Source organism: Asterias rubens, chromosome 12 (assembly GCF_902459465.1).
Source record: "Asterias rubens chromosome 12, eAstRub1.3, whole genome shotgun sequence".
NCBI classification, from domain to species: Eukaryota; Metazoa; Echinodermata; class Asteroidea; order Forcipulatida; family Asteriidae; genus Asterias; species Asterias rubens.
In genome coordinates, this window is record NC_047073.1 from 7,772,715 (window position 1) to 7,799,330 (window position 26,616).

Sequence of the window (26,616 nt, forward strand, 5' to 3'; positions counted from 1 at the left end):
GGTGTTCAATGGCATACCATTGGCTAGACCAATGGTGTTCAATGCAATACCATTGGCTAGACCAATGGTGTTCAATGGTATACCATTGGCTAGACCAATGGTGTTCAATGGTATACCATTGGCTAGACCTATGGTGTTCAATGGTATACCATTGGCTAGACCAATGGTGTTCAATGGCATACCATTGGCTAGACCAATGGTGTTCAATGGTATACCATTGGCTAGACCAATGGTGTTCAATGGTATACCATTGGCTAGACCAATGGTGTTCAATGGTATACCATTGGCTAGACCAATGGTGTTCAATGGTATACCATTGGCTAGACCAATGGTGTTCAATGGCATACCATTGGCTAGACCAATGGTGTTCAATGGTATACCATTGGCTAGACCAATGGTGTTCAATGGTATACCATTGGCTAGACCAATGGTGTTCAATGGTATACCATTGGCTAGACCAATGGTGTTCAATGGTATACCATTGGCACAAGTGGTGTTAAATGGTATACCCCTGACTAAACAAATAGTATTGCATGGTATACTGGTCATTGATGTGATCAACGGTATTGAATGGTTATCAATGGTATGTATGTCATTAACTAAATAAAAGTGTTCAATGTAATACCATAAGCCTTTTTGACGTATGGCGGACGTGATACGCGCGCGTCACACGCCGCGACTGATGCCACATTCACCATGTTGGTGGTCATTAGGTTTCTGTGTAAACGCCGCGTCGCCTAAAATGCGCACTTCACTGAATAACATACATTCTATTTCTATGGTCAATATGCACAAATTTACCACAACTTTACAGTGTTGTAGCATTGTGTCTGCCATACCTCAAAAAGGCTTATTGGCTAGATCAATTGTGCTCGATTGTATACCATGAGCTTCACTGCCTGATGGATTTATGCCAGCTTTATTAGAAGCCTCTATTATAATTAGTATTATTATTAATGTTGTTAAACAAAATAAAAATATGTGACTCTCTTTGAAGGTGATATTGTACCTACGATCTTGTTTGCTTTATGATGCCGGTATACACGTCAATCCAGAGGCACTCTTTGACCTCGGCCCCAAGGCGCCAATGGCTAGTCGCCATGTCAACCAGCTACTGAACCAATCAGGAATGAGCATTGCGAGTCCATTATTGGTCTACATCCGTCTCATACAGGAGCTTCTTAACACGGTGGCATCATGTGATGTCATGAAATGTCTCCTGGAAGTTGTTGCCATAGCGACAGGAAGACTTGCCAAACAGTTTGAGGATAAACTCACGTGGATCAAGGTATGTCCATGATGCTGTCCACAAAACTATCGGCCTCTTGGTTTTTTGAACAATTTTCAGAATTGGTTCTTTTAAGAACTTAAAAGTTCTACTAATTTTCTCGAAAGCTATTGCCTTTCAGGAAGTTTCCCACCCTGACATCTTAATACCATGTATAACATCATTCGCATTAATATTTTTACTCTTAACAATGTTATGCACATCCGTTAATGCCCTTTTGATAATTTTTGATATGAAATTGCAATTTACAGCCTTATGACACTTAGCCGACGATTTGTTACTTATTTTGAACTAGAACTTTGTGAATGGTAACCGTGAGGATCTTCGAACCAGTGCTGCCCAGCTGTATGGTATCGTGTGCGACGCTTGCAGTACAGAGACGCTGATTGAAAACATCAAGGAATGCTCAAAAATAGTCAAAGATCAGGTGAGAAAGTTTAATAGAAAATCTTAAAGACAAAGTATACCTTTAGTTTTTTTTCAACCGTTCAATTGTTTTGATCTTATGTAAATAATGTAGGTGTATTTAATAGAACTAACATGGGGAAATTTCATTTCAAAAGGTGTTTGTGTTTTTTTAGGTATCCCCCAAAATCCGGAGCGATTATGTCCACGCAAGAAGAAAGATTTGTAATTGGAATGCACAATCTGAATATAAAGTTGCTCACATTAACGCTTCTTTTTAAAAGAATATACAAATTTTGGGGCATAAAAATTAATTACCTTTCAAATAACCAATTACTTTGAAGTAAAATGCTTTGTACTTTAGAAAGCTGCTGTAGGCTTCTCTAGCTGTGCAAAGCTTGTGGGATTGAATCCCTTGGGATTGAAGAGCTTGGGGAAAGTACTGAGAATACATTATATATATGGTATCATTTATGTGCTTGATTTTGTTACCTTTCTATGTACTGTTTTAACAAGAGTGTGGAATAAACGTCATATTGAATTGAATACAGTGCTTCATACAGTGCTTCATAAAGGTTAAAGGAACACGTTGCCTTGGATTGGTCGAGTTGGTCTTTGAAAAGCATTTGTAATCGTTCGTTATAAAATGCATTGGTTAGAAAGATGTTTAATTTAAAAGTAGAATACAATGACCCAAACAAACTTGCCTTGAAATTGCGTGGTTTTCCTTTTACTTTGGGAACTAACACAGTCGACCGTGTTAGTCATTGATGTAAAAGGAAAACTGTGCAATTTCAAGGCATATTTGTGTGGATCATTGTATTCTACTTTTACAACATCTTTCTAACCAATGCATTTCATAACAAACGGTTACAAACACTTTTCAAAGACCAACTTGACCGATCCAAGGCAACTTGTTCCTAAACAAATTATGTTCTTTACCCTTGTTAGTCACCAATGAATATTCTATACCTGGCCTGTAGATTTTCTTCAAAATTTGGTTTTGATTTGGTCATTTTACTTTGTCAGTCCCAGGTCCAGTCGTTTGAATACAAGCACGGCTGCTTGCTCGGATTGGGATTCATCGTTGGTCGATACTTGTCACGTGACAAGAGACAAGACGAAGCAATGATCACGGGCAGAGTATCAGGGAAGAGCAAGGATAAAGCAGTCGTACAACTCCACATTGCCATCGAAGAGGCTGTCAAAATCATTGGTAAACCTTTCAAAATACATAAACATTTGTTTTCCCAGACGCACTCCTTTTGCTTCCTTTTTTCTTTTCTTTTGTTTATTTTTTGTTTAAATTCAAAATGTTTTTTTTTTCCCTCACTGGTTGTTTTTTAGGAACTTGACAAGTTATGCATATTGTGCTTTAAAAGATACAAATCAGGAAAACTAATCAGTGTTTGAAGATTTTGCCAGGGTTTGCCATTTAACTATTTCAGTGACCTGCTAGCGACACTACTCAGCTTGTCATTTCATTAGTCTATGTGACATGTATTTTTACAGGTCCTTATCTTAATGGCTTCATGACAGTTTGCCTGTATAGACATTTCCATTGAAAATGTTTGTAGTCTGTACTTTATCTAGTCAGGATTTCAGTTTGACAGACATATTTTGAGCAACAACAAAAATTACTTTGGAAGTTTTAAAAACTTTCTAGAGACATTGTCAAGTTTTTGAACAGCAAGCTTGAGTTTTTTTTTAAAGCTCTTTTTCTTGTGACCTCTCTTGACAGCTTCCTCTTTAGATAACACCAACCCTCTACTCAGCACTGCGGCTTGCATTGCCATCGGTGAGATCACTCGCAATGGTGCTCTCCCTCTTCCTGACGGTGATACGGTCCAGCAGAGTGCTGCTGCGAATGGGATGGATGATACCAAAGAGGACAAGAAAGGGAAGTCTGCAAGCAAGGATGGGCCATTCACAAAGAGACTGGTCGTCCAAAAACTTGTGGAGAAGCTTCAGTCTTCCAAAGTGGCCACAAAAGTAGGAAGCCGTTTTTGAATTTTTTCATAATAAATTATGGACAGCCATGATATTATTCCTATTTTAATCTGGTTTCCAATTTTTTTCACCCACGGAATATACAGCAAATGTTTTTTTTTTTCAATAGCCTGAAATAAGCTATGAAAGCTATACTATGTTTACAAGCATCATGCCTGAAACAAGAGGATTGTAATTAATTTTCTCTACTGAAAATACTGATGTTTGTTGTTGTTGTTGTTGTTGTTGTTGACTAGGTAAAAGAGCAAGCTGCTTCGTGTCTAGGTCATCTTCCCATTGGTGAGAGGGACTTCCCATTCACCCAAGACGTCTTAGAAGGACTTCTTAAATCAGCCAGTGTAAGTCATAATATTACAATATAAAAAATAATATAAAAAATACTTTTTTCAATATTCAGTATCAAAAAAACATATTCTCACCCGACTTCACTGCCAACCCAAAGGACGAAGCAATAATTGTTATTAAAAAATGTCTTTTTTGAGGACACATGCTGCTGCTAAAAATACCACAGCTTGGGTCTGCTTGTTATTAATTTTGATTTCACATAGTACTACTGCAAACCTCTCTTAGTTTACAACTGTAGAAATATTTGTACAGAAAAAAATTAATATATTACATTGGAAAAAAAAAATCTTGACAGATCAAAGAAGTAGAGCTTCACTTCAGTGTGGGTAACGCTCTCAGCCACGCTGCCCTAGGCCCGGCTTCCCCAGTGAGTCGAGACATCTGGACTCAAGAGCAGAACAATGGTACAGAGGCTGTGCAATCTCCTGAGGGGGCATCAGGAGAGAGACGTGATTGGCTGGAGTGGTTACTGACCAGGATCCTCCAGGAGGAAGTGACCAATCAGAACCCCCACAGAAGACAGGTTAGGACTTTGGGATTTGAGAGGGAGAAACAAATGGTGAATTGCACCACTGTATCCGCCTTGCTACTGTGGGCTAGGGCCAATTTCACAGAGCTGCTTAAGCAAAAAAAAAGCATGAAAATAGCTCGCTTATTTTACACATGTTACTGACCAAAACTTCATGCCATATACATTGCTTGTGACTGGTATTTACCTGTTGTTTACTTAGCATAACAATTGAGTGGAGTCTTGGCCGGTTATCTGATTTTACTAAGCAAGGATTTTTTTGCTTAGGCAAAATTTTGTGCTTAAGCAGCTCTATGAAATTGGGCTCAGCTCGTATCAAAACCTCTTATCATTAACCCCTGGTCCAACCAAAAGGATGTAGCAATAATGGTTGTGCAAAAATGTCTTTCTTGAGGACACATGCTGCTGATTAGAAATACCACGGCTGAAGTCTGCCTGTTTAAAACATTTTTATTTTTTTTAAACATATTCTTTCCTTAGGCTGTTTGCATCTGGCTGCTGTCTATCGTCCAGCAATGCGGCAGTTCGCTGGCGACACAGAAGAGGATGCAGGACATTCAGCAGGCGTTTGTCAACTTTCTGTCTGAACGAGAAGGTAAGGAGGATGTACTTGGAAGTTCTTGCGGTCAATAAGCCATTTGTGCATTTGACTTTAATTTGAGGATGGTATTTGATTATGTTGCTCTGCGAAAATGTCTGGTTGGATGTCATGGCTGAGTGGTTTAGAGCATCAATCTAAGTTCTGGTTGTTAAGTCATCAGAGTGTGAGTTTGAATCCTGGTTATAATACTTGTGTCCTTGCGGATGATGCTTTACGATAATTGCTTCTCTTCACCCAGGGGGTATAAATAGAGTCTGCTGACGATGACTAGAGCAGGCTAGTCGAAACATTAAGAACTGACTCCGCGGTAGTACAGTTAATCACGATCCTATAAGCTTAAGTAGTAGTCCCAGCCTATTTTCTATACCATCCACCCAGGTAATAGTTCTTTTCAGAACTGAGAAGTCTCCCGAACCCGAACCCAGAACAATCTACTCCGCGGTAGTAGAATAAAGCAAGACAGTTCTCTAAGAACAAACTCTACCTGGCCAGTAGATACACACATTGTGTGTTACTGCAAACCAAATATACAGAGTTGATATTGTGTTTAACAAAAACCTTTGAATGGCCACGACAGCCCTTGGCTGTATACTTTCCAGGGAGCTGAGAAAAAAATTACAGGAATGTTATTGGCCTAATGACCAGGGTACTACTAGTGTAAAGCGCATTGATACGTTATTGTAAAATGCACTGGATAAGAACTAGTTATTGTTAATATTTGTATAATCTTTAAGCAGAGAACAATCTTTGGAGATGGTGTCCAGTCAGATTTCTTTTTAAATAAAAACATCATAGAAGATGAATCTCAATTTTGTATTATTTGTTTTAATTTTGTTTAGAACTGACTCAAGACGTTGCGTCTAAAGGTCTGAGCCTTGTATATGAGCAGAGTACACCAGATCGGAGGACAGCGCTTGTATCCGTCTTGGTAGAGGCACTCATGACAGGAAAAAGGTGGGTTCTGCCAATATGTTTTTAATTTAGCAGGGATGTGTTTTCTTTATTTTGAACCGGAATTCTGGTTTTTTTTTTAGATCCCACCAAATTGTTTGTTTTTGTTATTAATATATTTTATAACTTGGATCAAATTTGTAAGAAAATGAAGATAAAACCACATGGAACACCCCAGTGTGCAGAGTAGGGCCTTTAAAACCAAAGATAAATGTATGTAAGCAGGCTTCGTACCTTCATTTTGCACTTGAAATATCTGAGAGAATGTTTGCTAATAACTTAGAATTGACTTCAAACCTTTCTGGCAGATACGTTTCTCAAGTTCAAATTTGGGGTATAAAAGATAATATCTTCTTAATCCCATTACTTGGAAGTGAAATGATTCTCAACATCTTTTATAATATCCAAAGCTGCTGTACTTCTAACCAATTTTTTATTGCCATGAATTTGATGAGTGGTTACCAACTTTATCTTCAAGTACGCCCTAATCCTCCAATCAGATTCGCAGAATGGAGTGGTGATAAAAACCTTTATTGCACGGCTAATAACACTACCTGCGTCTTGTGTGTTCTATGTCACGCGCCAAGTTTGCTTCGGCCTCGTTGGATATGGGACGCAGAAGCGCTATATTTTTCCGTATTCCACTCGCACTTGTGTGATGACTTATAGTATACTTTCTCTTGTGCAAGTCACATATAAATGCAAGTGTTTGTATGTTACCGAGTACTTGATACTTTTCTATTTTCAGAGCTAAACAGACAGTTACTGAAGACACAAAGCTGTTTTCTGATGGATCATTAGGGAGCAATCCATCAGGGTAAGTGAAAACATCAACCCTTTTCACACTGTATCACTTATCCCCAGGGATCACAGCCCTGGGGAGGCCCCAAGAGTTATACAAATATTGACTTCTTTAGGTGCTATGGTTGCTAAGGGTATAGTATGCTATATTTTTACTATGGGTATAAATTGTAACATTTACATGCTTTGTAAAATGAGATATCATGTGACATGCTATAAACCAATGACAAAACTGAATCTATCTATGATGTAAGAAGAAACTATAACTAAATAGTAAACTTGCGGGTACAACCATGTGTAAATCTCTTAGGGTGAGTGTTGGCTCTGAAAAGAACCGGTTGGGTCTCGACGTTTCGATCAGTATACTCTGCTCGTCTTCAGGAGAATTTACACATGGTTGTTCCCGCAAGTTTACTATTTATTTATAGTTTCTTTTTATTTCTCCACACCATGCAAAGCTTCAAACAATACTTATCTATGATGTGTTACATTTTAAGAATAAATGAGGTTTACATGGCAACCCACCATATATTTCAAAAATTGTGGAAACAAATTGAATTGTCATAATTTTTTTATTTGCAGTGGGAGTCTTTCGACATACAAGGAGCTGTGCTCATTGGCCAGTGATCTCAACCAACCAGATCTCATCTATAAATTTATGCATTTAGCCAATCACAACGCAATGTGGAATTCACGAAAGGTAAGAAAGAAGATACTTTAAAAATGTTAAAAGTTAAAAAAGTAATTGAAAAAAAAAAATTAAACAAGTATTAAAGGAATTATGCTAGCATTTAGGTTAGCAATGTGCTAATATACAAACAGTGATTGCTTTGAGTGCTATGGTTAAAACTACGACGTTCGAGGTGATCGTCGGCGCTTTCTATTTTTCCGAGGCAAATCCAAAGTAAAAAAGAAAGCTCCGGGGATCACCATAGCACGAGTAAAAGATAACACCAAATACACATATTGTGCCTAGAAGAAGACAAACCATGTGGTATGCTCTGAACCAATCAAATAGCAGAATGTTTGTGAGCTGTTATAATAAGGGTTGTGTACCATAGTGAAACTAATGGTTTTGAAAATAAGTCCAAGGTTTGAAGAAAATATTTTCCGTTCTTTTGTTTCCCGCAGGGTGCTGCATTTGGTTTCAGCTCAATCGCTGCTCATGCAGGGGACCAGTTAGCTCCCTATTTACCTAAACTGGTACCCAGGCTCTATAGGTATCAGTACGATCCGAGTGGTCCCGTTCGCCAAGCCATGTCCAGCATCTGGAGCGCACTAGTCAAAGACAATAAGAATGTGGTAAGTTAAACGTTTAACTTCCCACAATACGTCCAACATTATGACGGTGACTAGAGAAAAGTAGCAAGCTACCCGCTGATATCACAATGACTAGAATAAATATTGTCATCTAGTTACGCAATCAGATTTCAAGCTACCCGCTGATATCACAATGACTAGAATAAGTATTGTCGTCTAGTTACTGAATCAGATCCAAGCTACCCGCTGATATCACAATGACGAGAATAAGTATTGTCGTCTAGTTACTGAATCAGATCCAAGCTACCCGCTGATATCACAATGACTAGAATCAGTATTGTCGTCTAGTTACTGAATCAGATCCAAGCTACCCGCTGATATCGCAATGACTAGAATAAGTGTTGTCGTCTAGTTACTGAATCAGATCCAAGTTACCCGCTGATATCACAATGACTAGAATAAGTATTGTCGTCTAGTTACTGAATGAGATCCAAGCTACCCGCTGATATCACAATAACTAGAATAAGTATTGTCGTCTAGTTACTGAATCAGATCCAAGCTACCCGCTGATATCACAATAACTAGAATAAGTATTGTCGTCTAGTTACTGAATCAGATCCAAGCTACCCGCTGATATCACAATGACTAGAATAAGTATTGTCGTCTAGTTACTGAATCAGATCTTCTTGATTAGTGCAATTCATAAACATAGACTTTAAACTAATTGTTGTATAAGAGAGATTAGCTGTTGCCAGCGTAGTGTTTATTTCCCCTTGTTTGATTTTGCCGAGTTCGCTTGACAGGAAGATCATCTAAACAAACAACACTCTTATTTTTACTTTTTGTTTTCTTTTATTGTCATTCTCTCAGATGGATATGTATCTGAAGGAGACATTGGTACAAACACTCAATTCCTAGTTTTTCTTCTTTTTTTTCCCTAAAATCACTCTCTCAGGTGGATACGTATCTGAAGGAGATTGTGGAGGATCTGTTGCATCATCTTACCCATCATGCCTGGAGGAATAGAGAATCAAGGTACGAAAACAACAGCTTTGTCCAGAATTTCCAGTAAATTCAATATTTGTACATGCCGCTTTCTTTCAATGTAGGATTGGGTTTTTTGTTCTTTCTTTTTTGTTTACAAGTTCACCCCAAACAAGGCTAAAAAGCACTCTTGGTAAGGGGGCGGCGACCCCTGGCAAGGGGCTACATTTAAGATGAAAATAGCTCAGAAACAGTCTAGATTGTAGGATGGAGGAAAACATGCACCAGGCAAAAAGATGTAATAAATGGAGAAACTGTTTGATATTTTTTGCTAATAATCAGTTAAACATATTGATTTATCAACAATTTGTCTTTAAGTTCTCAAGGGAAACAGTTGGATATTTTGCTAATAATACATTTGTTGACTGTTTGCATTGACAAATAATATATTGATTGACCAACAATTTTGTCAGTAAGATCTTTAATACAGAAACAGTTCAATGCTCACTACATGTGGTGATTGCTTTGTTGACAGTTGTTTGGCGTTGAGTGATTTACTACGCGGAAGGAATGTTGACGGTATCGTGGATTTCATGCCAGCATTATGGGAGAGTTGTCTCAAAGTATTGGATGATATCAAGGTATACAACTAAAGCGATTTTTACATTGGACTTAAAATGGTTAATTTACCGCCGCAAGTTTATTTAAGGAACACATTGCCTTGGATCGGACGGGTTGGTCTATAAAAATGCGTTTGTAACCGTTTGTTAAAAAATGCATATGATTAGAAAGATGTGTTAAAAGTAGAATACAATGATCCACACAAGTTTGCCTCAAAATTGCGTGGTTTTTCTTTTACTTTGTGAAATAACAGGGTCGGCCATTTATGGGAGTCAAAAACTTTACTCCCATAAATGGCCGACCGTGTTAGTCGACGAGGTAAAAGGAAAACCACGCAATTTCGAGGCATATTTGTGTAGGGTTTTATTGTATTCTACTTTTACCACATCTTTCTACCCATATGCATTTCATAACAAACAGTTACAAAATCTTTTTATAGACCAACTCGTCCAATCCAAGGCAACGTGTTCCTTTAAGTCGGAAGTGCGAACAGCCGGTAAGTGGTAAGTTACCGCCACGGCGCTGTTAACTTAACAGGCCGATTGGAGCCCCGGTGACTTAACAATGTTAACTTTACAGGGACAAGAAGTCCAATGCGAACACACCAATTCGATAACTTAACAATACTGTAACATGACTGCTATCTAACATGTCTAAAAGGTCTGCTGATGTTTGAACCAATGCATGCAATACGCACTGCTCCAAAAAATCCCGTTAAATGCATAGCTGTGTTTCTTCTTAGTATGCAGCGCTCGGAGCCAAAGCCGAGGTTTGAGAAAAGCCCCTGGTAAATTACCAGACATGAGTTAATCCAAGTGCGAACAGCTTTAAACTTATCGGGCCTGTAAGTTATCAGACCCAAAAAGTCCAATGCAAACGTGGCTTAACATGTTGACTTTTGGATTAAGTTTGGTGTTCACCAGCTGCCCAGAGCAGCTTGGTGGAGGTTAAACAGATGACAGTTATTGATGTAGACTATTTTTGTAAAAAAAATTAAATGGATGGTAAATTTGCATCAGTGATACTGAAAACCATTAGCTTAAGTATAGAATACGGACTGCTTATAGCCTTTCTGCTCTAGAATGGCAAAGGTTTAGGGTTTGAAATAATATGCCAATGGTGCATTTTTTTCTTCTTCAGGAATCTGTTCGGAAGTCGGCAGAGGCTGCCTGTAGATCACTCAGTAAGGTAAGTGATTTTTTTCTTCTTCATACAGGTTTTATTGCAGGTAAACTTGTTATTTTTTTCTGAAAGCTTAGATGTCTTATTGTTATATAATAACATGCCTGCACTTTGTCAGCTCAGTTAGGTAGCTCAGTCAGTAGAGCGCTGGCGTATTAATCCCATAGCTCTTTTGGTAGGGCTATGGCACGTTAAACTGAAGGTCGTAGTTCAAATCCCGCTCTATTCAATTTGTTTTTGTTCTACCCCGAATAAACTAAAATTTACCTGGTCCATTTTCCCTTGTGGTTTAGTATTTTGATATTAAATAATGAATTGCTTAATGAATAGGTGTGCATTAAGATGTGTGATCTACAATACGGTAAGGTGGGAGAGCAAGCCTTGGCATTGGTCTTACCGTGTTTACTGGAGCATGGACTCCCAAGCAGGGTGGAGGAGGTTCGAAACATTAGGTACGTCACAGCAAAGTCCGATCTTTGGATGTTGCTTGAACATTTTTTGTTTATTCAGGGGTTGATTCACAAAGAGTTAGGACTAGTCCTAACTGAAGACTAGTCCTAGGAGATATACAAAATTAAGGCTAGTTCTAAGTTAAGACTAGTCCTAACTCTTTGTGAAATCCACCCATGTATGTGTAGATTAATATTTCATTATATTTAATTTATTTTTTGTTTAAGGCTGACAATTTACAAATTTTGATTTCTTGTATTTAGCCTTCGTTGTTGTAAGTTCCTGTTACTCTTCTGTGCTTTAAAATATGGAAAAAAATGTTTCTAAAAGTGGAGAGAACAAAATATTAAATTCTTAAAGTTTTGAAATTGAGTACAAAATAGGTACAATTTCAGCATGTAATTTATTGGTATTCTCTTTATTGCTTGGATAGCCTGTATACCTTGGTCCAAATCAGCAAGAAGGCCGGCAGCAGGTTAAAACCCCATATGGCAGTACTGGTAACTGCACAGTTGGAGTCACTCAGCGGTCTGGAACACCAGGCTATGAACTACATGAGCCTACACGTCGGTCAGAACCAAGACAGTCAAGAAAAGGTTAGTGGATAATTTGTAGGGTGTCGTGGCTGATTGGTTTAGAAATCTCAAACTACCAAATGCGCCCTTTCAAAAATGTACCGACCGGACAAAATCTTTGAGCATCCGGACAAAAAAACCTTGAAACACAAAACGATATTATGGTGACAACAAAATCATTTTATTACCCTACCTTTAAAACAGAGAGAAGATATGGTTTGATAAATATTTGTTCTTTGTTCTGAATTTTGTTCATAGTTGGATAATGCTCGGATAGCTGTGAGTAAGAGTTCTCCAATGATGGAAATGATCAACATGGTGAGTTACTAAACATCTCAATCATCGCTCAAGCAGCTCAGATATTTGTATCACAGCATGCAAAATATGAACTAGAGTAGAGTTGTGCGTCGGTTCTCTCCTCTTCTCCTGGCCCTCAAAGGCAACAAGTCCTTTTAAGTAATGAAATATCCAATGAAGGGGTGTCGCTTCTCATGGGTGGTTAGCTTGTTTCAAAGTGTCGTAGCTATGACTGAAAAAAGCATGATCCCTATAGCTTATCATGGTGCAGGGTCCTGGGAAAACTGGAAAGAATGGTAGAAGGAGAGCGAAGGCGTTGGGAGGCTGATGATAGTGAAGATGAAGGGCTAAGAGATCTTGGAGATATACTGGGACAGGATTATGTACAACTTTATACACAAAAAGAAGAATTTTGAAACACAAACTACTTTCTACTTTCGTAAATATGCTTTTGAGTGTGTGTATGCTTTTACCCGTTTATTATTAAATTTTTTAACTTTGTAAAAACTTACAATGTAAATTTAAATAGTGTCAACCTTTTGCTTATTGTTTGATTCATATAAATAAACTCATTGTATTGTTGATTTGATTACAGTGTGCGCAGTATGTAGACTCTGAAGTCTTGGTGGAGTTGGTGCCCAGAGTGTGTGATCTCATCCGCAGTGGAATCGGCATGGGAACTAAGGTAGGTCCGATGGGTGACCTTTCGGAGGACTCTAGGTGGCAGCAGAGGTGGCAGGAGTACTACTAATCTGCTTTTATTAAATTTGTAATGTATTTGGATTTTATCCCATCAAAAATGAAAACGATATTTAAAAAAGTTGTGCCAGTGAAAATCTCTTTTTCTTTTTTGTACTGAATACAGCGACTTTTGCACAAAAGTAGAATTACAAATTGTAGAATTAGGTGACCCTTATTAAAAACATTCTAACAAAGACTTTCCCGTGCTTAGCGTATATGAATTCCATTTTCCAGTTCAAAAAGCATCTACAAACTAACTTATTTGTTTAATGTGTTTCCTCTGTGGTTTTTGTATGTTTTATTGTAGTGCTTAGTAACCACTGGAAAAGACGCTTTACTAAATGCTTTTATTATTTGTATTATTAATTCCCCATGTCAACTTTTTTTTACAGGCTGGTTGCGCTAACTTTCTTATTCTTCTGAGTCATCAATGCCCTCTGGATCTGGCACCCTTTGCAGGTAAGTTTAATTTTGTCATTCTGCAGAAAAGTCATGGTACTTTAATCGAAAAACTCCATTGGTAACATGGCTAAAGATAAACATGAATTCGATTTGGAAAATTCTGACTTATGTCCGTCCGTCTGTGTCTTGGGCTCTGCACGCTGTGTTACACAGTGAAAAGGCATTGACTATGACCCGGTCTTCAGGCTCATACTTCGGCGCCTGGAACCAAGCCCAAGTTTGAGAAAGGGCACAAGACGGCCAGTTGATCGATTTAACTGTTCACTTGATTGTTTCAGGAAAGCTTCTTAGTGCACTTTTGACGGGTCTAAATGATAAGAGCTTGGCGGTCAGGAAAACAAACGCAGCAGCAATCGGTCATCTAATTAAGGTAAGAATATGAACAACAATGATCAGAGCTACATGTACTTTAACATTTTATGGAACCTTATGTTACATGTCCAAGGAATGATTGTCCAAGGACCGACCATTCAGAATAGGCAATGTTATAACATTTCGGACAAACAATTTTTGAGATTATTTTGACCCACCCATCCACCCCAAGTTTTCACTACTAATATTGAGAACGACTTTACATCTTCTTTTTAACCTTGTCAGTTGTCTTTTTCAAGACTATAGTTTGAGTTTGGCATTGAAGATTTTATCGTGTTTCTCATCCCCCCCCCCCCCCCCAGGTTGCCAAAGACAGCAGTGTGGAGAAACTGATAACAAAGTTGAAGAATTGGTACACAGAAAAAGACGGTAAGAGTACATGATAGCCAGAAACATAATGGTGTATTTACACTGATAACATTTCTTTAGTAGTCCGTTCTCTATCATTTGAAACCATAAAAATCATTGAAAATATTTTGATCCCAAATCTGAAAATTTAACCATGCTGGCATGACAGGTTTTATTTTGTTCTGCACCAAAAACGCAAACTTACAAAATTCTCAATGAATCTCACACTTTTGCTTATTTATCCATTCCACAAAGATAAAATGTCTTGAGTTCTTTATCATTTGAAACCATAAAATCAGCAAACCTTTTTTACCCAAAATCTGAAAGTTTTGTGATAACAGGTTATTTTGGGTTTTTTCGGACCAAAACAAAAAATTTGCAAATTGCTCAGTAAGTTTCAAACTTTGGGTCTTTTCCCCATCCACACAGATAAAAATGTCTTACGTGGCTCGTTCTGTATCATTTGATACCATATAATCACCGAAAGTAATTTGACCCCAAATCTGAAAATTTTACCATGCCGGCATGGCAGATTTTTGGACCAAAAACCCAAACTCAAACATTTCTCAATAAATCTTAAAGGAACATGTTGCCTTGGATCGGTCGAGTTGGTCTTTGAAAAGCGTATGAAACTGTTTGTTATAGAATGCATATGATTAGAAAGATATTTTAAAAGTAGAATATAATGATCCAAACAAGTATCACTCGAAATTGCGTGGTTTTCCTTATACCTCGTCGACTAACACGGTCGGCCATTTATGGTAGTCAAATTTTTTACTCCCATAAATGGCCGACCGTGTTAGTTCGCAAAGTGAAAGGAAAACCAAGCAATTTCGAGGCAAATTTGTGTGGATCATTGTATTCTACTTTTAAATCATTTTTTTAACCATATGCATTTTATAGCAAACAGTTACAAACGCTTTTCAGAGACCAACTCGACCGATCCAAGGCAACGTGTTCCTTTAAAATTTTGCTTATTTATAAACCCAGTCCACACTGATAAAATGTCTTCAATAGTCCACACTAGAACATTTGAACATTTACAACCACCCAAAAATGTTAGATCCCGAATCTGAAAATCTTGGCTGGTATGAACTATGGCCCTGATAAGTTTGTGATTGTATGCTTTGTATTTCAGATGAAGCGTTACACACGGCTTGTGGGTTGACGTTACAAGCTATGTCCAGGCACAGTTCAGATGCTTTTAAGAGACACAATGCCCTCGCCATGCCGTTGGTGTTCCTTGCGATGCACGCCACGAAGGAAAAAGGTAAGACTCTAGTGGTAGTATTTTTGTTCAAGGTATTATGCAGGATTGGTTGAGCTGACAACATTAGTCGCAGAGAGTGTTCATGTTTTGTGTGATCAACCATGTTAAAACTTTGTTACATTGTATTTCACTTTGAAATACTGCGTTTCTGGAAAGAGATGTCATTTTTTATTTCCCCAAATTTGAATGTACATGTAAGAAGATTACTGTACGTGGTAGAGCTTCTCAGATTGTGTATTCCTCAAGGTTTTTTTTCTTCCTACTTGGACATAGTTCCAAAAAAGTTTCAGCGATATCTTAAAAAGGCGCCCACCTTTTGAAATAAAATTTTCTCAGGTTAATTTTATTGTAATGTATACAACTACATTTATATGATTAAAACAATCAAACCGTTCCAAAAACCAAAGGTATTTTGTACGATGCAGTTCAGCACAATAGAAACAAGAGAACTTATTCTGAAGTTGGTGTTTGACAAACTTTGCTGTATTTGTTTTATTTCCTTAATGCAGTGAGTGGACGAAATGAGGAGAAAGATTGTGTATGGGAAGAGGTCTGGCTAGACTCCACTCCAGGTAAAGTTACTTACCAAGCTACATCTACCTGTACCTGTGTGTACATTTCTAACCTTCTTGCAGCTTGATACGAGACCAACTCCTTAAAGTGTCTACTCTTTTTTGCTTAAAAAAGTTGTGCTTAGTAGTACTAAGTTTATTTAGGCATTCCACTCGGCATTCCGCTTGGACACCTGTTTTTCGGTGTGTTTTTTTTACTTTCTTAATACTTCTTCTTCATCTTCTTCTCCCCGTTTCTTTTCCACTAACAAAAAAAACACATTTTCAAAGCCCATATAACATTGAAATTTCACATCTAGCAAGATATTTTTTTAGGAGATGAAAACCGCATCAATTACAGCATGATGATGTTATCAAAATGACGTCATAAGTTTTCAAAATTTATTATTGTTGGTTGTTTCAAATTTGCTAACCGTTAGAACCAACATTCACTTTACGTATATCAAACCTTTGTACAAAGACATATTTACGAAATTATTCTTTGAAAGCAAAAAGGCTGCTTACTCAAAAGATAGTAGAATATAAAGCAAGACAAGTTCTCAAAAGAACATAAACTACCCAGTAGATACCCACATGGTGTAACCACAAACCAAATAACCTTGTTTTTGTTTCTACAAACTGGAAGTCAGATTTGAAGCCTTTAATGGTGTGTGTTTGTTTATGTAGTGATTCTTTCAAAGCAAAACAAAATTGCTGACTTGGAGATATCTACACCAAAAACCTTGTTTTCATTTCTACAAAAATTTATTGCTGGTTATATTTTTACTTTTCATTTTAGGGACTGAGGGTGGAATCAAGTTATACTTAGCGGAGATCGTCACTCAGACCAAGGAAGCATTGGGATCCCAATCCTGGCCTCGCAAAGCCCAGGCAGCCAGAGCAATGAGCACCGTGGCTAAGAAGCTCGGCTCCAGGCTCCAACCGCCTCATCTTGGCCGGTTACTGGCGGCCCTGGTCGCTGGACTCTCTGGCAGGACGTGGAATGGAAAAGTAAGTACGGCAAACAAACCAGGGCCTAATTCTATGGCTCTGCCGACCGCGGAATTGTGCGCTTACAGGTTCTTTCCCAAGTTCTGGAAAAAAAATCACAGGCATATTACTTGGATGGGACTCAAACCCAGGACTTTGCCAATCTAGAGCAGATGTTGTATCCCACCGAGTAATAACAATATCACAGAACTTGGGACATTACTGAGTATACAGTACTTGCACATAGGTGTAAGGGTAAAACCAAGTAACATTCTTTATCCACCATGCAAATTTATAAAATGTTTATTAAACATCTTTTAAATATAGTCAAATTAAAAATTAAAAAAACTTTGTTCATTTTCATTGATATATTTATTGATTTGTTTATTTTTATAGGATGAGCTGTTAAGATCTATTTCAACGGTCTGCACATCATGCAGGTAAGTAATCTGTGAATGTGAATGCGAACCCAATTATTCGCTTTTTGATATAGGTAGAAAACAGGAAATTTTTAAATTTTTTTTTAAAAGGGCTGCCATTGCTTGACACTTTAATATTATTGCTTCTCTTCACTTTTGAGGTAAATGGGTATCTGTGAAGGCAGAGATGGTTCCTGTGATTAATAGTTTAGTGCGCTACATATTTGGCAGCACAGGCTGTATACTCGCAGGGAGCTGAGATAGATTAAGGAATTAAATAAAATGGCTTAGTGACCAGGAGTTATAATATTGATGCCATGAGCGTCACTGAGTGACAACCTGAGTGCTACATAAGAAGCCACTTACACTATTATAAAAACAATTTTGAGTCTGCGATGACCCTATAGCAGAAAACCCTTCTTTTGACATACTCAGTGGGTGGGTTCGTTTAGCTTCCCTGGGTCGACCCCAGTACGTTCGAATATGTTTGACGGGGCTCACTCGGGTCAGCCCCCAGTGCCCTGCTTGTGGAGTGGGTCACTTGGGGGTGACCTGAGGTGCATGATGTCACCCCTAGAGGGTGAGTGATCGTTCGATTAGCTCTTGTCAGGGGCTCACCCAAGTGAGCACTGCAGAGTCGACCCAGGGAAGCTTATCGAACGCACCCTTAATGTGTGCAATTTAAAAAAAAAATTTTCATCAAGGGCACAATCACATTAACATCACCTACACTGTAAAAAAATTCTCGTAAAATTTACGGGAATCGGTTGTGCAGCGAGATGCCAACCGATTCCCGTAAATTTTACGTTGCAAACCGTACACGAAGTTACGGTGTGCCGTGATTTTTACGGTGAGAAAGCTGTCAGATTACGGTGTGAAACCGTACACGAGGTTACAGAGTGCCGTGAGTTGTACGGTATATTACACGTTGATATTACTGCCATGGGACCGTATTTGAAAAAGTGGAAACTGACCGTAATTGTAATGGCTTATTACAATAGTACAATTACTCCAATGGTAATGTATTTAAAAAAGTGGAAAATAACCATATGTTAAAGGTACGATACAGCTTTGGTAATTATCAAAATAATTTGGCAAGAAATATAATTCTAAGTAATTTTCATCATAAAACTGCAAATGAGATAATAATCTCCCTTCAAAATAGTTCTATCTTAAATGCTGATATTCGAGAAAAGTTCTGAACACCATCAAAAGGCAACAACTGCTTTCGATTTGCACTGTTCGAATTCAGCCGCTGCATTTAGTGGTCTTCATAACAAAATATAAACATCCTCACAGAATAACTGATGAAATAGAAACCTTAACAGGTTACCAATGATGGGGATTTTGAAAACTAGACGACTGGAATTGGAATGAACTCATTGTTTCCAGAACCAAAACCAATGATGTATCATACCTTTAAGTAATACACCATGAGCACGGGATTGTACAATAGAGTACAAAAAGTGGGTTAATCTAGTTACTCTAGTCGCCCCGCCTGAACTTCCTCATAAGCATTGCGCGTGCGCGATGATCCCTAGAGTTCTTTTGGTGTGCCCAGATACGGATTTTGGCCGTAAAAGGCTGGCGAGCAAAAGCGAGAATGGTAATTCACCGTCGAAATATACACATTTCTCACCGTAAAATTACGGTCATTCCTTTTAGACAATCCCATGGTGCATTGCGAGCCAGTATTAACGGGGTTACCCGTAAAGTCAAGGAAATTATTTTTTGTATAAAATACACCAAAGATGTTTGCGTACTTTTCACCGTAAAAATTACGGTGATTTTATTTAACAATCCCATGGTGCATTGCGAGCCATTATTTACGGGTTCCTCCGTACTTTTCACCGTAAAAATTTCGGTAATTATTTTTAAACAATCCCATGGTGCATTGCGAGCCGGTATTTACGGGGTTGCACCGTAAAGTCATGGAAAAATCTCGTTACGGTAAAACACCGTAGCTATTTACGTACTTTTCACTGTAAAATTACGGTAATTTTTTACAGTGTACCTGCCAGACTACTTTAATCGTTATGCGCCTCAAAATAACGAACAAGATCGCATCGCATTATGAGTGCTTAATGTTATTATTATTCTTTGTCGGAATCATGTAGGAATGCTCTTGAGAGTCCCGATGATGCCTACCCGGAGCAGCCCACCATTGAGACGGTTCTCACGGCAGTCTTCAGAGAGAGCAAGAAGGAGCGGATTGATTATAAGATCGTTGCTCTTCAATGTCTCTCCTCCATCTTACAGGCTCATAACATTGATCGATTCAAAGATGTCACTGACATCCTCTTCCCACTCTTATCAAAGGTAAGTTATGGAAGTTCCCTTTTTTCAAAACCATGTGGATTGGGTTTTCAGTCCCTACCTGACTGCGTGGGTTTTACCCTCAGAATAATTCTCTGGGGTTTTTCCTCCCACATCTAAAACTGAAAATTGCTTGCTAGTCTTCACTCCTTTGGGTTCTTGGCAAGTACAGTAATTAGGTTTGCTTTTCTGATGCTCCTAGTCTTCACTCCTTTGGGTTCTTGGCAAGTACAGTAATTAGGTTTGCTTTTCTGATGCTCCTAGTCTTCACAACTAGAATTGAGAAAGGAAATCATATCATTTTTGTCATTTATAAAAAATTAAAAAAATTGGAAAAGAGTTGGACTAGAAATATTTTGTTAAAAAAAGACCATTTTTATTTTCAGGAGAAGAAGGATGACTCTGATTCTGACGATGAGAATGATCGAGAGAGACAAGACGCAAAACTCAAACTTCAGGAATGTGCATATGAGAGTCTGGGTAAAGCGTGGCTGCGTGAACGACTAACCCAAGGTGATTATGACAGACCCCTCTCTTTTTATTACGCAGTGCTCAAATTTTGCCATTTAGCTCTGGCATACAATGGCTACAGCGGGCATGACAGTCGCCCTTCTTTTCGCACATCAAATATATTTTAAATTCAATTCTCATTTATTTTAGAGTGCATACAATGTAATATCGAGTACATGTAGTGTAAGGGTTATATGAGAATAACCTCTGGTTTGAGATGTTTTGTACTCTGTATTTTTATCATGTATCAAAATTACTGTGATATTTACTATGCTGTAATCCATTTGATTCTGAACTGTTAACTTCAATATTTTTTCTTCTTCTAGTTTTCATAATTTGTCTGTAATATTTGTATTCCTGTTGTCTATTTTTTCTATGTCTTGATCTAGTGTTGTCTTATGTTATACCAAGTATGTGTTCTCCTTGTACACAGGAAAGACAGATGTCATGCATTATTCTATAATGACAGTAAATACTTGGAATCTGGAATCTTGATTTAAATTGTTAAAATAGTCCACAAAGTTGTACATTGTACATCTTTACCAGTTGCCTTTCTTGCATTAGTTGTTATATTCCTGGAAGGGGGCATTAAGGCAGAATGCTCTTTGTCTTCCAGGCACACATAGTGCTTTCTTTTAGTAACACATTAGAAGCTTTTAAGAAGTAAAATGGCTCCAGACAATAAAAATTGCATCACAGTATCATTTTTTTGCCGAATTACTGTGAAAGACATGTCTTCCCAATTCCATGCAGAATTTACCCTTCCTATACTGACTTACGAACGGTACAATACTGATGAAGTTTTCATGCTCAGTTTTCTTTGCACATAACATATAAATGTTGGAAATAATAATAGATGTCTGCTCTAGCAATGCAATGGTCATGAATTCGAATCTCACTGTGGATTTTGTTTTTACAGAACTCGGGGAAAGTACTGATTATGCATCAGTATAAGGGCAAAAACAAGATATAATTGTTTTAGTAAGAGATTTCAAATTCATCCTAATTTAGGCTTAGAATGTTAATATTTCACGATATATAAAATGTTTAAGACATCACCAGTGGAGTTCACAATAAGTTAAAATAGTTTTCTCTCAAGTAAGGGCTAGTTACTCATCCTATTTGAGGACTAGCCTTTCGTGTTCAATAACTCCTTGGACTAGTGCTATGTTTGTACTATCTTGTCTAATCGACCACTGATGACATTTATTTAAAAGATGATAATTTGGTTATCTTCAAGTGCTTGATTTTCTTTACAAAAAATTTTAATCTACTGATTGTATATTTCCCCCTCCAATATTTCTCACATAGATCTTTACCACCAAGAGTTCTGCCGTTACCTGTCGGATGGATTGCAGAACAGCACCTTTAAAGTCCAAGTAACCATCCTCAAATCTCTAGGTCTATTCTTGGACAGGTAAGCGTCGATGTTTATTTGCTTAAAGGCAGTGGACACTATTGGTAATTACTCAAAATAATTGTCATCATAAAACCTCACTTGGTAACGAGTAGGGGGAGAGAATGATAGTATAAAACATTGTAACAAACGGCTCCCTCTGAAGTGACGTAGTTTTCGAGAAAATAGTAGTTTTCGAGAAAGAAGTAATTTTCCACGAATTTGATTTCGAGACCTCAAGTTTAGAATTTGAGGTCTCAAAATCAAGCATCTGATAGCACACAACTTCATGTGACAAGGGTGTTTTTTCCTTTCATAGTTATCTCGCAACTCTGATGACCATCAAGCTCAAATTTTCACATGTTTGTTATTTTATGCATATGTTGAGATACAATAAGTGAGAAAACTGGAGTTTGACAATTACCAATAGTGTCCAGTGTCTTTAAATCTAGATCCAAATATCAGACATTTTGTCAGCAGTGACTCTCACCACTGTAATATACAACAGCTTGGGGATGTTTGCTCCCCAGGGAGTTGAGAAAGTTTGAGGAATAATCCAGTCGTCGCGTTTTTTTCTTTAACAGGTTGATGTTCCTAGTTCCTGATATCTCAGATATCGACTGCAAGTTTGTGTCCAGTATCCTTCTAAGAATCATCCCCGATCTATGCAAATGTTTAGGTAAGTCAAGTTTCAATCTTTCCTCTGACTTATGAACTGAGTTTGCTTTCAACATCTACAGTAGATGATTAAAGCAATTTTGGCATTTTAAGTAGGATTTGAAACTTTAAAGGGTGGGAGTTATAGTTGAGTTTTGCAGTAGCACCATATGTATCGGTCTTAAGTAGTGATGGTTCTGAAGTTTAGGTTTAGTCCCGTCTCCAGCCTATATGCTTCACCGAGCTATGCCCAGCTGATCCTGTTCCCAGACCAGAACGTTTGTATGCTAACTAAAACAGAAAGCTTTCCAGTAGAAAATAAAGCTTGGTTAAAAATGTTCCTAGTTGATGAGATAAATTTCCCTTACCATGAAGTTATATCATGCTGTTTTGTGTCATTCTTAATTGATCTCTTATTTTATTTTTTACAGGTATCGTCAAGTACATAGCAATAAGAAGAGAAGCTTTAAATATACTGGAAAAACTTGTCACTAAACTAAAAGGTAATTTTTAACTGCCTCTAACCACTAGACTTACTTGGTGGTATATAAAGACATCTGCTCTGGTAATGCACAGGTCTTCGGTTTGAATCCCATCCGAGTGATTTTCCTGTTTTTGTTTTTTTCACAGCTTTTGGCGGAACATTTTTGTTATGGTTTTTTTTTATCATCAGGAGGGCAGGGTTTTTGTTGACAATTTTGTATGGAAGGACAGCCTTGTAGAGGTCCTAGTCTCCTGTTCTTCCTTGCCACCAAATAGCTTGGTATTTTATTCAGTTTCAAATATTTGTATTTATTTTTAGTTTCTCAGTCTGTTCTATTTGTAGGATTGTATCTTTTAATTCTTAATAGCGCTTTGCAAGTGTGAAGTGTAAGAAAATAAATAAATACACAAATATTTCTTTCTCTTTTTCACTCCTGCAGAAATTAACCAATTTGTTTTACTGAATGAAGAGATGTTAGAGACTCTACACGATGCTCTGATTGGAATGTCGACAGACACTGATCTAAGTCTAAAGGACCGATCCAGACAACTCAGGAAACGCCTTGAGCAATACTCCCAAGAAGATGAAGAAGAGAACAGCATGTCTTAAAGTGCTGTTAGTCGTTGGGTTTCATGTTCATGGCTTGCACAGAAAAAAAATAGACCTTTATCATCTTGATTTTACTCCATGTCACAGAGAAACCCTGTATTTATGTTTTTAATGCATATTCACTAGCTGACATGAATGTTGTAACCACACTGAGGCTGGACAAAATAATAGCCTGGTGCCATGCGCAATGAATGTTAGCATTCATTACTCTTATTGGAAACAGGAAACATGACCAAGATGGCGACAGCGTGATAAAGCTCTATTCACAGGGGCACTATGGACACATATTGCTACTAGATTGGTCTTTTGTTTTTATCTGTAAGGATAAATACTGGCACCGACCTCACAGGCACAATGATTTCTTTGGATGCATTGATTGCATTGGAACAAATGTGCAGTGACGGAAGTGTCATTTGTCATCATGGCTCACACAGAAAACAAAACAACCTGTGACGGAAGTGTCATTTGTCATCATGGCTCACACAGAAAACAAAACAACCTGTGACGGAAGTGTCATTTGTCATCATGGCTCACACAGAAAACAAAACAACCTGGAGGCAAAATGCTACTAGCCTGTCTTTATCTACTTCACTCATATTTAAAAAATTTGTTTTCTATGAAAGAGAATTCATTTAATAAGCATAATTTATTTTGCTTTAAAATCATTACGGGAAAACTTGATTAAAGATTTAAAGTTTCATAACCAAAACTCGAAAATTATAAATCCTTTTCACCAGTTGGCGTGTTTCCATTAAATTACTTGAGTCCTGTGTTTAAAGGCACTGGACACTATTGGTAATTACTCAAAATCATTGTTAGCATAAAAACTAACTTGTTAACAAGCATCGGAGAGCTGTTGATAGTATAAAACATTGTGAGAAACGGCTCCCTCTGAAGTAACATAGTTTAACGAGAAAGAAGTAATTTTCCACTAAAATATTTGAATTTAATATCGAGACCTCAGAATTAGATTTTAGGTCCCGAAATCGAGCATCTGAAAGCACACAACTTCGTGTGACACAGGTGTTTTTTCTTGCATTATTATCTCGCAGCTTTGACGACCAATTGAGTTCAAATTTTCACAGGGTTGTTATTTTGTGCATACGTTTAGATACACCAAGTGAGAAGACTGGTCTTTGACAAAGGTGTCTTGAATTGATGAGTAGTTAATCTGCCCTGGCAGTCAGCACCACAGGTTTGTGCTTGATTCAATTAAGTCCACTTTTTTTGAAAAGGATTTACATGGAGATAACAGGTGTTAGTTGTCAGATGAAAAGGATGTTTTATTATAGCCTCTTTCATTAATGAAGCTTCCCGTAATGTGAAATATTTATGTTAATTGAGTTTGTAAAATTGAACTCTGAGCTGTTAGGTAAGGTAATCAAATTCTTGCGTGAATGGTCAAACAATTCAGTTACAGTGGTTGTTTATCTCAAAACAATTTAGTTAAAGGTATTATACAGGATTGGTAGAGCTAACTAAATATCACAGAAAGTGTTTGTGTTTTGTGTGATTAACCATCTGTAAAAATTTAGACTAAAGCCCGGTTCAAACTTCTAGCGAATGCAAAGCAAATTGTGACGTCACATGGCTGTTTTCACAGCAAATGTTTCGTAGGAGTTGAGCACCGTTCAACTGTTGCAACCTATTCATTGCAAATTTGTGACGTCAACATTCGTATCGCATTCGCAGGAAGTATGAACCGGGCTTTAATCTGTTGTGCGAGTCGGGAGAAAATAGTGGGAGAAAATGCACATTTGTCGAGCATGTAAACACTTTGTCCTTAATTTGGGTTGTAAGAATCAAAATCAGTTGTTGAATTCTTCATTCAGATAGTTTTCTTGAGTGTGGCTACAAAAAATGGTTTTAGTATTAACTTCATAATCAGTAAGCTTTCAGACCAAAACATTTTATCCTTACCTATCCTGTATTAAACCTTTAAGGGGGTAGGAAAAGTTTCTGTATGGCGCTACCAATTTTTCATTTGATATGAAATTATATAGCATCTAATTTACCTCAATGAGATATCTATCGCTTTTTGTAAAAATGAGCGAAAAAGTGGTGGCGCAGTAGGGAAATTTATCCAGTTGGTGAACTCCCTGTTAGATCTTGAAAGTGCAATAATTGCAATAATTGCAATAATTGTTTTTTATTAATTTCATTTAAAATGATTGTAAAAATTGAGAATCAAGGTGGAGGATGTATCACGTGAATGTTGATGTGAGATTAAGATGATCTTTGACACATTGTGAATATTGAAGAGTCAAAGGTCGGTTACATAGCATTACTTTATGTATAGGTCATGACACTTAATATTTACTATGGGTGTGCCTTGTGCATTCTAGGGTGTGACCTCATCCAGTTGCTAGGGAAGTATATTTAAAATGTAAATTCAACATAGGCTCGGTAGTGAAATAATAACAGTTTTGATATATGCACCCCCCCCCCCCCCTTAGTAAGTTGATTAAAGCCTTACACTGCCATATTAAACAAAAAAAATAATTGTTGGATTAATTGAACAAAGACTAATGATCGAGCAGGACTTAGCCTGCGACCTCCAGATTGCCATATGCAGGCATCCTACCAACTGAGCTATCAAGTCCTATGTTATCAGCCTCCCGATTGTGTCACTATCTTTGTTTTGGGTGCCAGTCAGAAGCCTGTCTCTTAAAAAATAAAAGCTTTTACGTTTTCATCCATCCATTTGCTTTGTTTGCTTTTTGTGTCTGAAGAATGTTTAGTCTCTGGAACACTTATACATGACGTCTTGGCACCATCATTGCTTTGCCAAACAATGGCAAGTGGGAATCGGTGACTGCTAAGCAAATGTATTTGCAAAGCCTAAAAATTAGTGGGGCCTCAGTTGCAACAATGTTAACTTTATAGAAGTTTGGATGGTAACCTGTTTCTGTTAATTAAGAATTGTTCATGTTTAGCAAGATTTTAGTTATACATGTACAGGATTTATAAAATTTGGTTGAGGATGGTGTGGTAAAAATATTTGAATAAAGTTTTAAAAAGAAACACTTAATAATAATCACTTAATGAGCAATGTTAGCAAATCACCGTAAAGCTTTTTTTTACCCCCAAATCTTAAAATTTGCCCTTGTCGGCATGGCAGTCTGCACTGATGAAATGTCTTATCAGGAGTTTGTTCTGTGTCATTTGAAATCTTAAAATCACCGAAAATTG

General features: G+C 37.5%; 1 protein-coding gene across 1 annotated transcript in view; it reads left to right on the forward strand.

The window, feature by feature from the left end:
• LOC117297640 (proteasome adapter and scaffold protein ECM29-like) overlaps window positions 1–23,448 on the forward strand; it is a 36,307-nt gene extending 12,859 nt beyond the window's left edge. Inside the window, exons 17-47 of the mRNA XM_033780778.1 lie at window positions 998–1,288; window positions 1,584–1,715; window positions 2,723–2,909; window positions 3,435–3,685; window positions 3,940–4,041; window positions 4,344–4,571; window positions 5,058–5,172; window positions 6,018–6,132; window positions 6,878–6,946; window positions 7,513–7,630; window positions 8,062–8,232; window positions 9,146–9,225; window positions 9,710–9,815; window positions 10,936–10,983; window positions 11,308–11,429; window positions 11,861–12,023; window positions 12,261–12,320; window positions 12,895–12,984; window positions 13,433–13,499; window positions 13,781–13,872; window positions 14,177–14,243; window positions 15,361–15,492; window positions 16,002–16,064; window positions 16,843–17,054; window positions 17,430–17,473; window positions 19,570–19,771; window positions 20,155–20,281; window positions 21,590–21,695; window positions 22,259–22,353; window positions 22,763–22,834; window positions 23,255–23,448. Coding sequence (XP_033636669.1) covers window positions 998–1,288; window positions 1,584–1,715; window positions 2,723–2,909; window positions 3,435–3,685; window positions 3,940–4,041; window positions 4,344–4,571; window positions 5,058–5,172; window positions 6,018–6,132; window positions 6,878–6,946; window positions 7,513–7,630; window positions 8,062–8,232; window positions 9,146–9,225; window positions 9,710–9,815; window positions 10,936–10,983; window positions 11,308–11,429; window positions 11,861–12,023; window positions 12,261–12,320; window positions 12,895–12,984; window positions 13,433–13,499; window positions 13,781–13,872; window positions 14,177–14,243; window positions 15,361–15,492; window positions 16,002–16,064; window positions 16,843–17,054; window positions 17,430–17,473; window positions 19,570–19,771; window positions 20,155–20,281; window positions 21,590–21,695; window positions 22,259–22,353; window positions 22,763–22,834; window positions 23,255–23,424 — 3,897 coding nt within the window. The 3' untranslated portion in view covers window positions 23,425–23,448. The remainder of the gene's footprint in view (window positions 1–997; window positions 1,289–1,583; window positions 1,716–2,722; window positions 2,910–3,434; window positions 3,686–3,939; window positions 4,042–4,343; window positions 4,572–5,057; window positions 5,173–6,017; window positions 6,133–6,877; window positions 6,947–7,512; window positions 7,631–8,061; window positions 8,233–9,145; window positions 9,226–9,709; window positions 9,816–10,935; window positions 10,984–11,307; window positions 11,430–11,860; window positions 12,024–12,260; window positions 12,321–12,894; window positions 12,985–13,432; window positions 13,500–13,780; window positions 13,873–14,176; window positions 14,244–15,360; window positions 15,493–16,001; window positions 16,065–16,842; window positions 17,055–17,429; window positions 17,474–19,569; window positions 19,772–20,154; window positions 20,282–21,589; window positions 21,696–22,258; window positions 22,354–22,762; window positions 22,835–23,254) is intronic.
• Window positions 23,449–26,616: the final 3,168 nt, after the last annotated feature.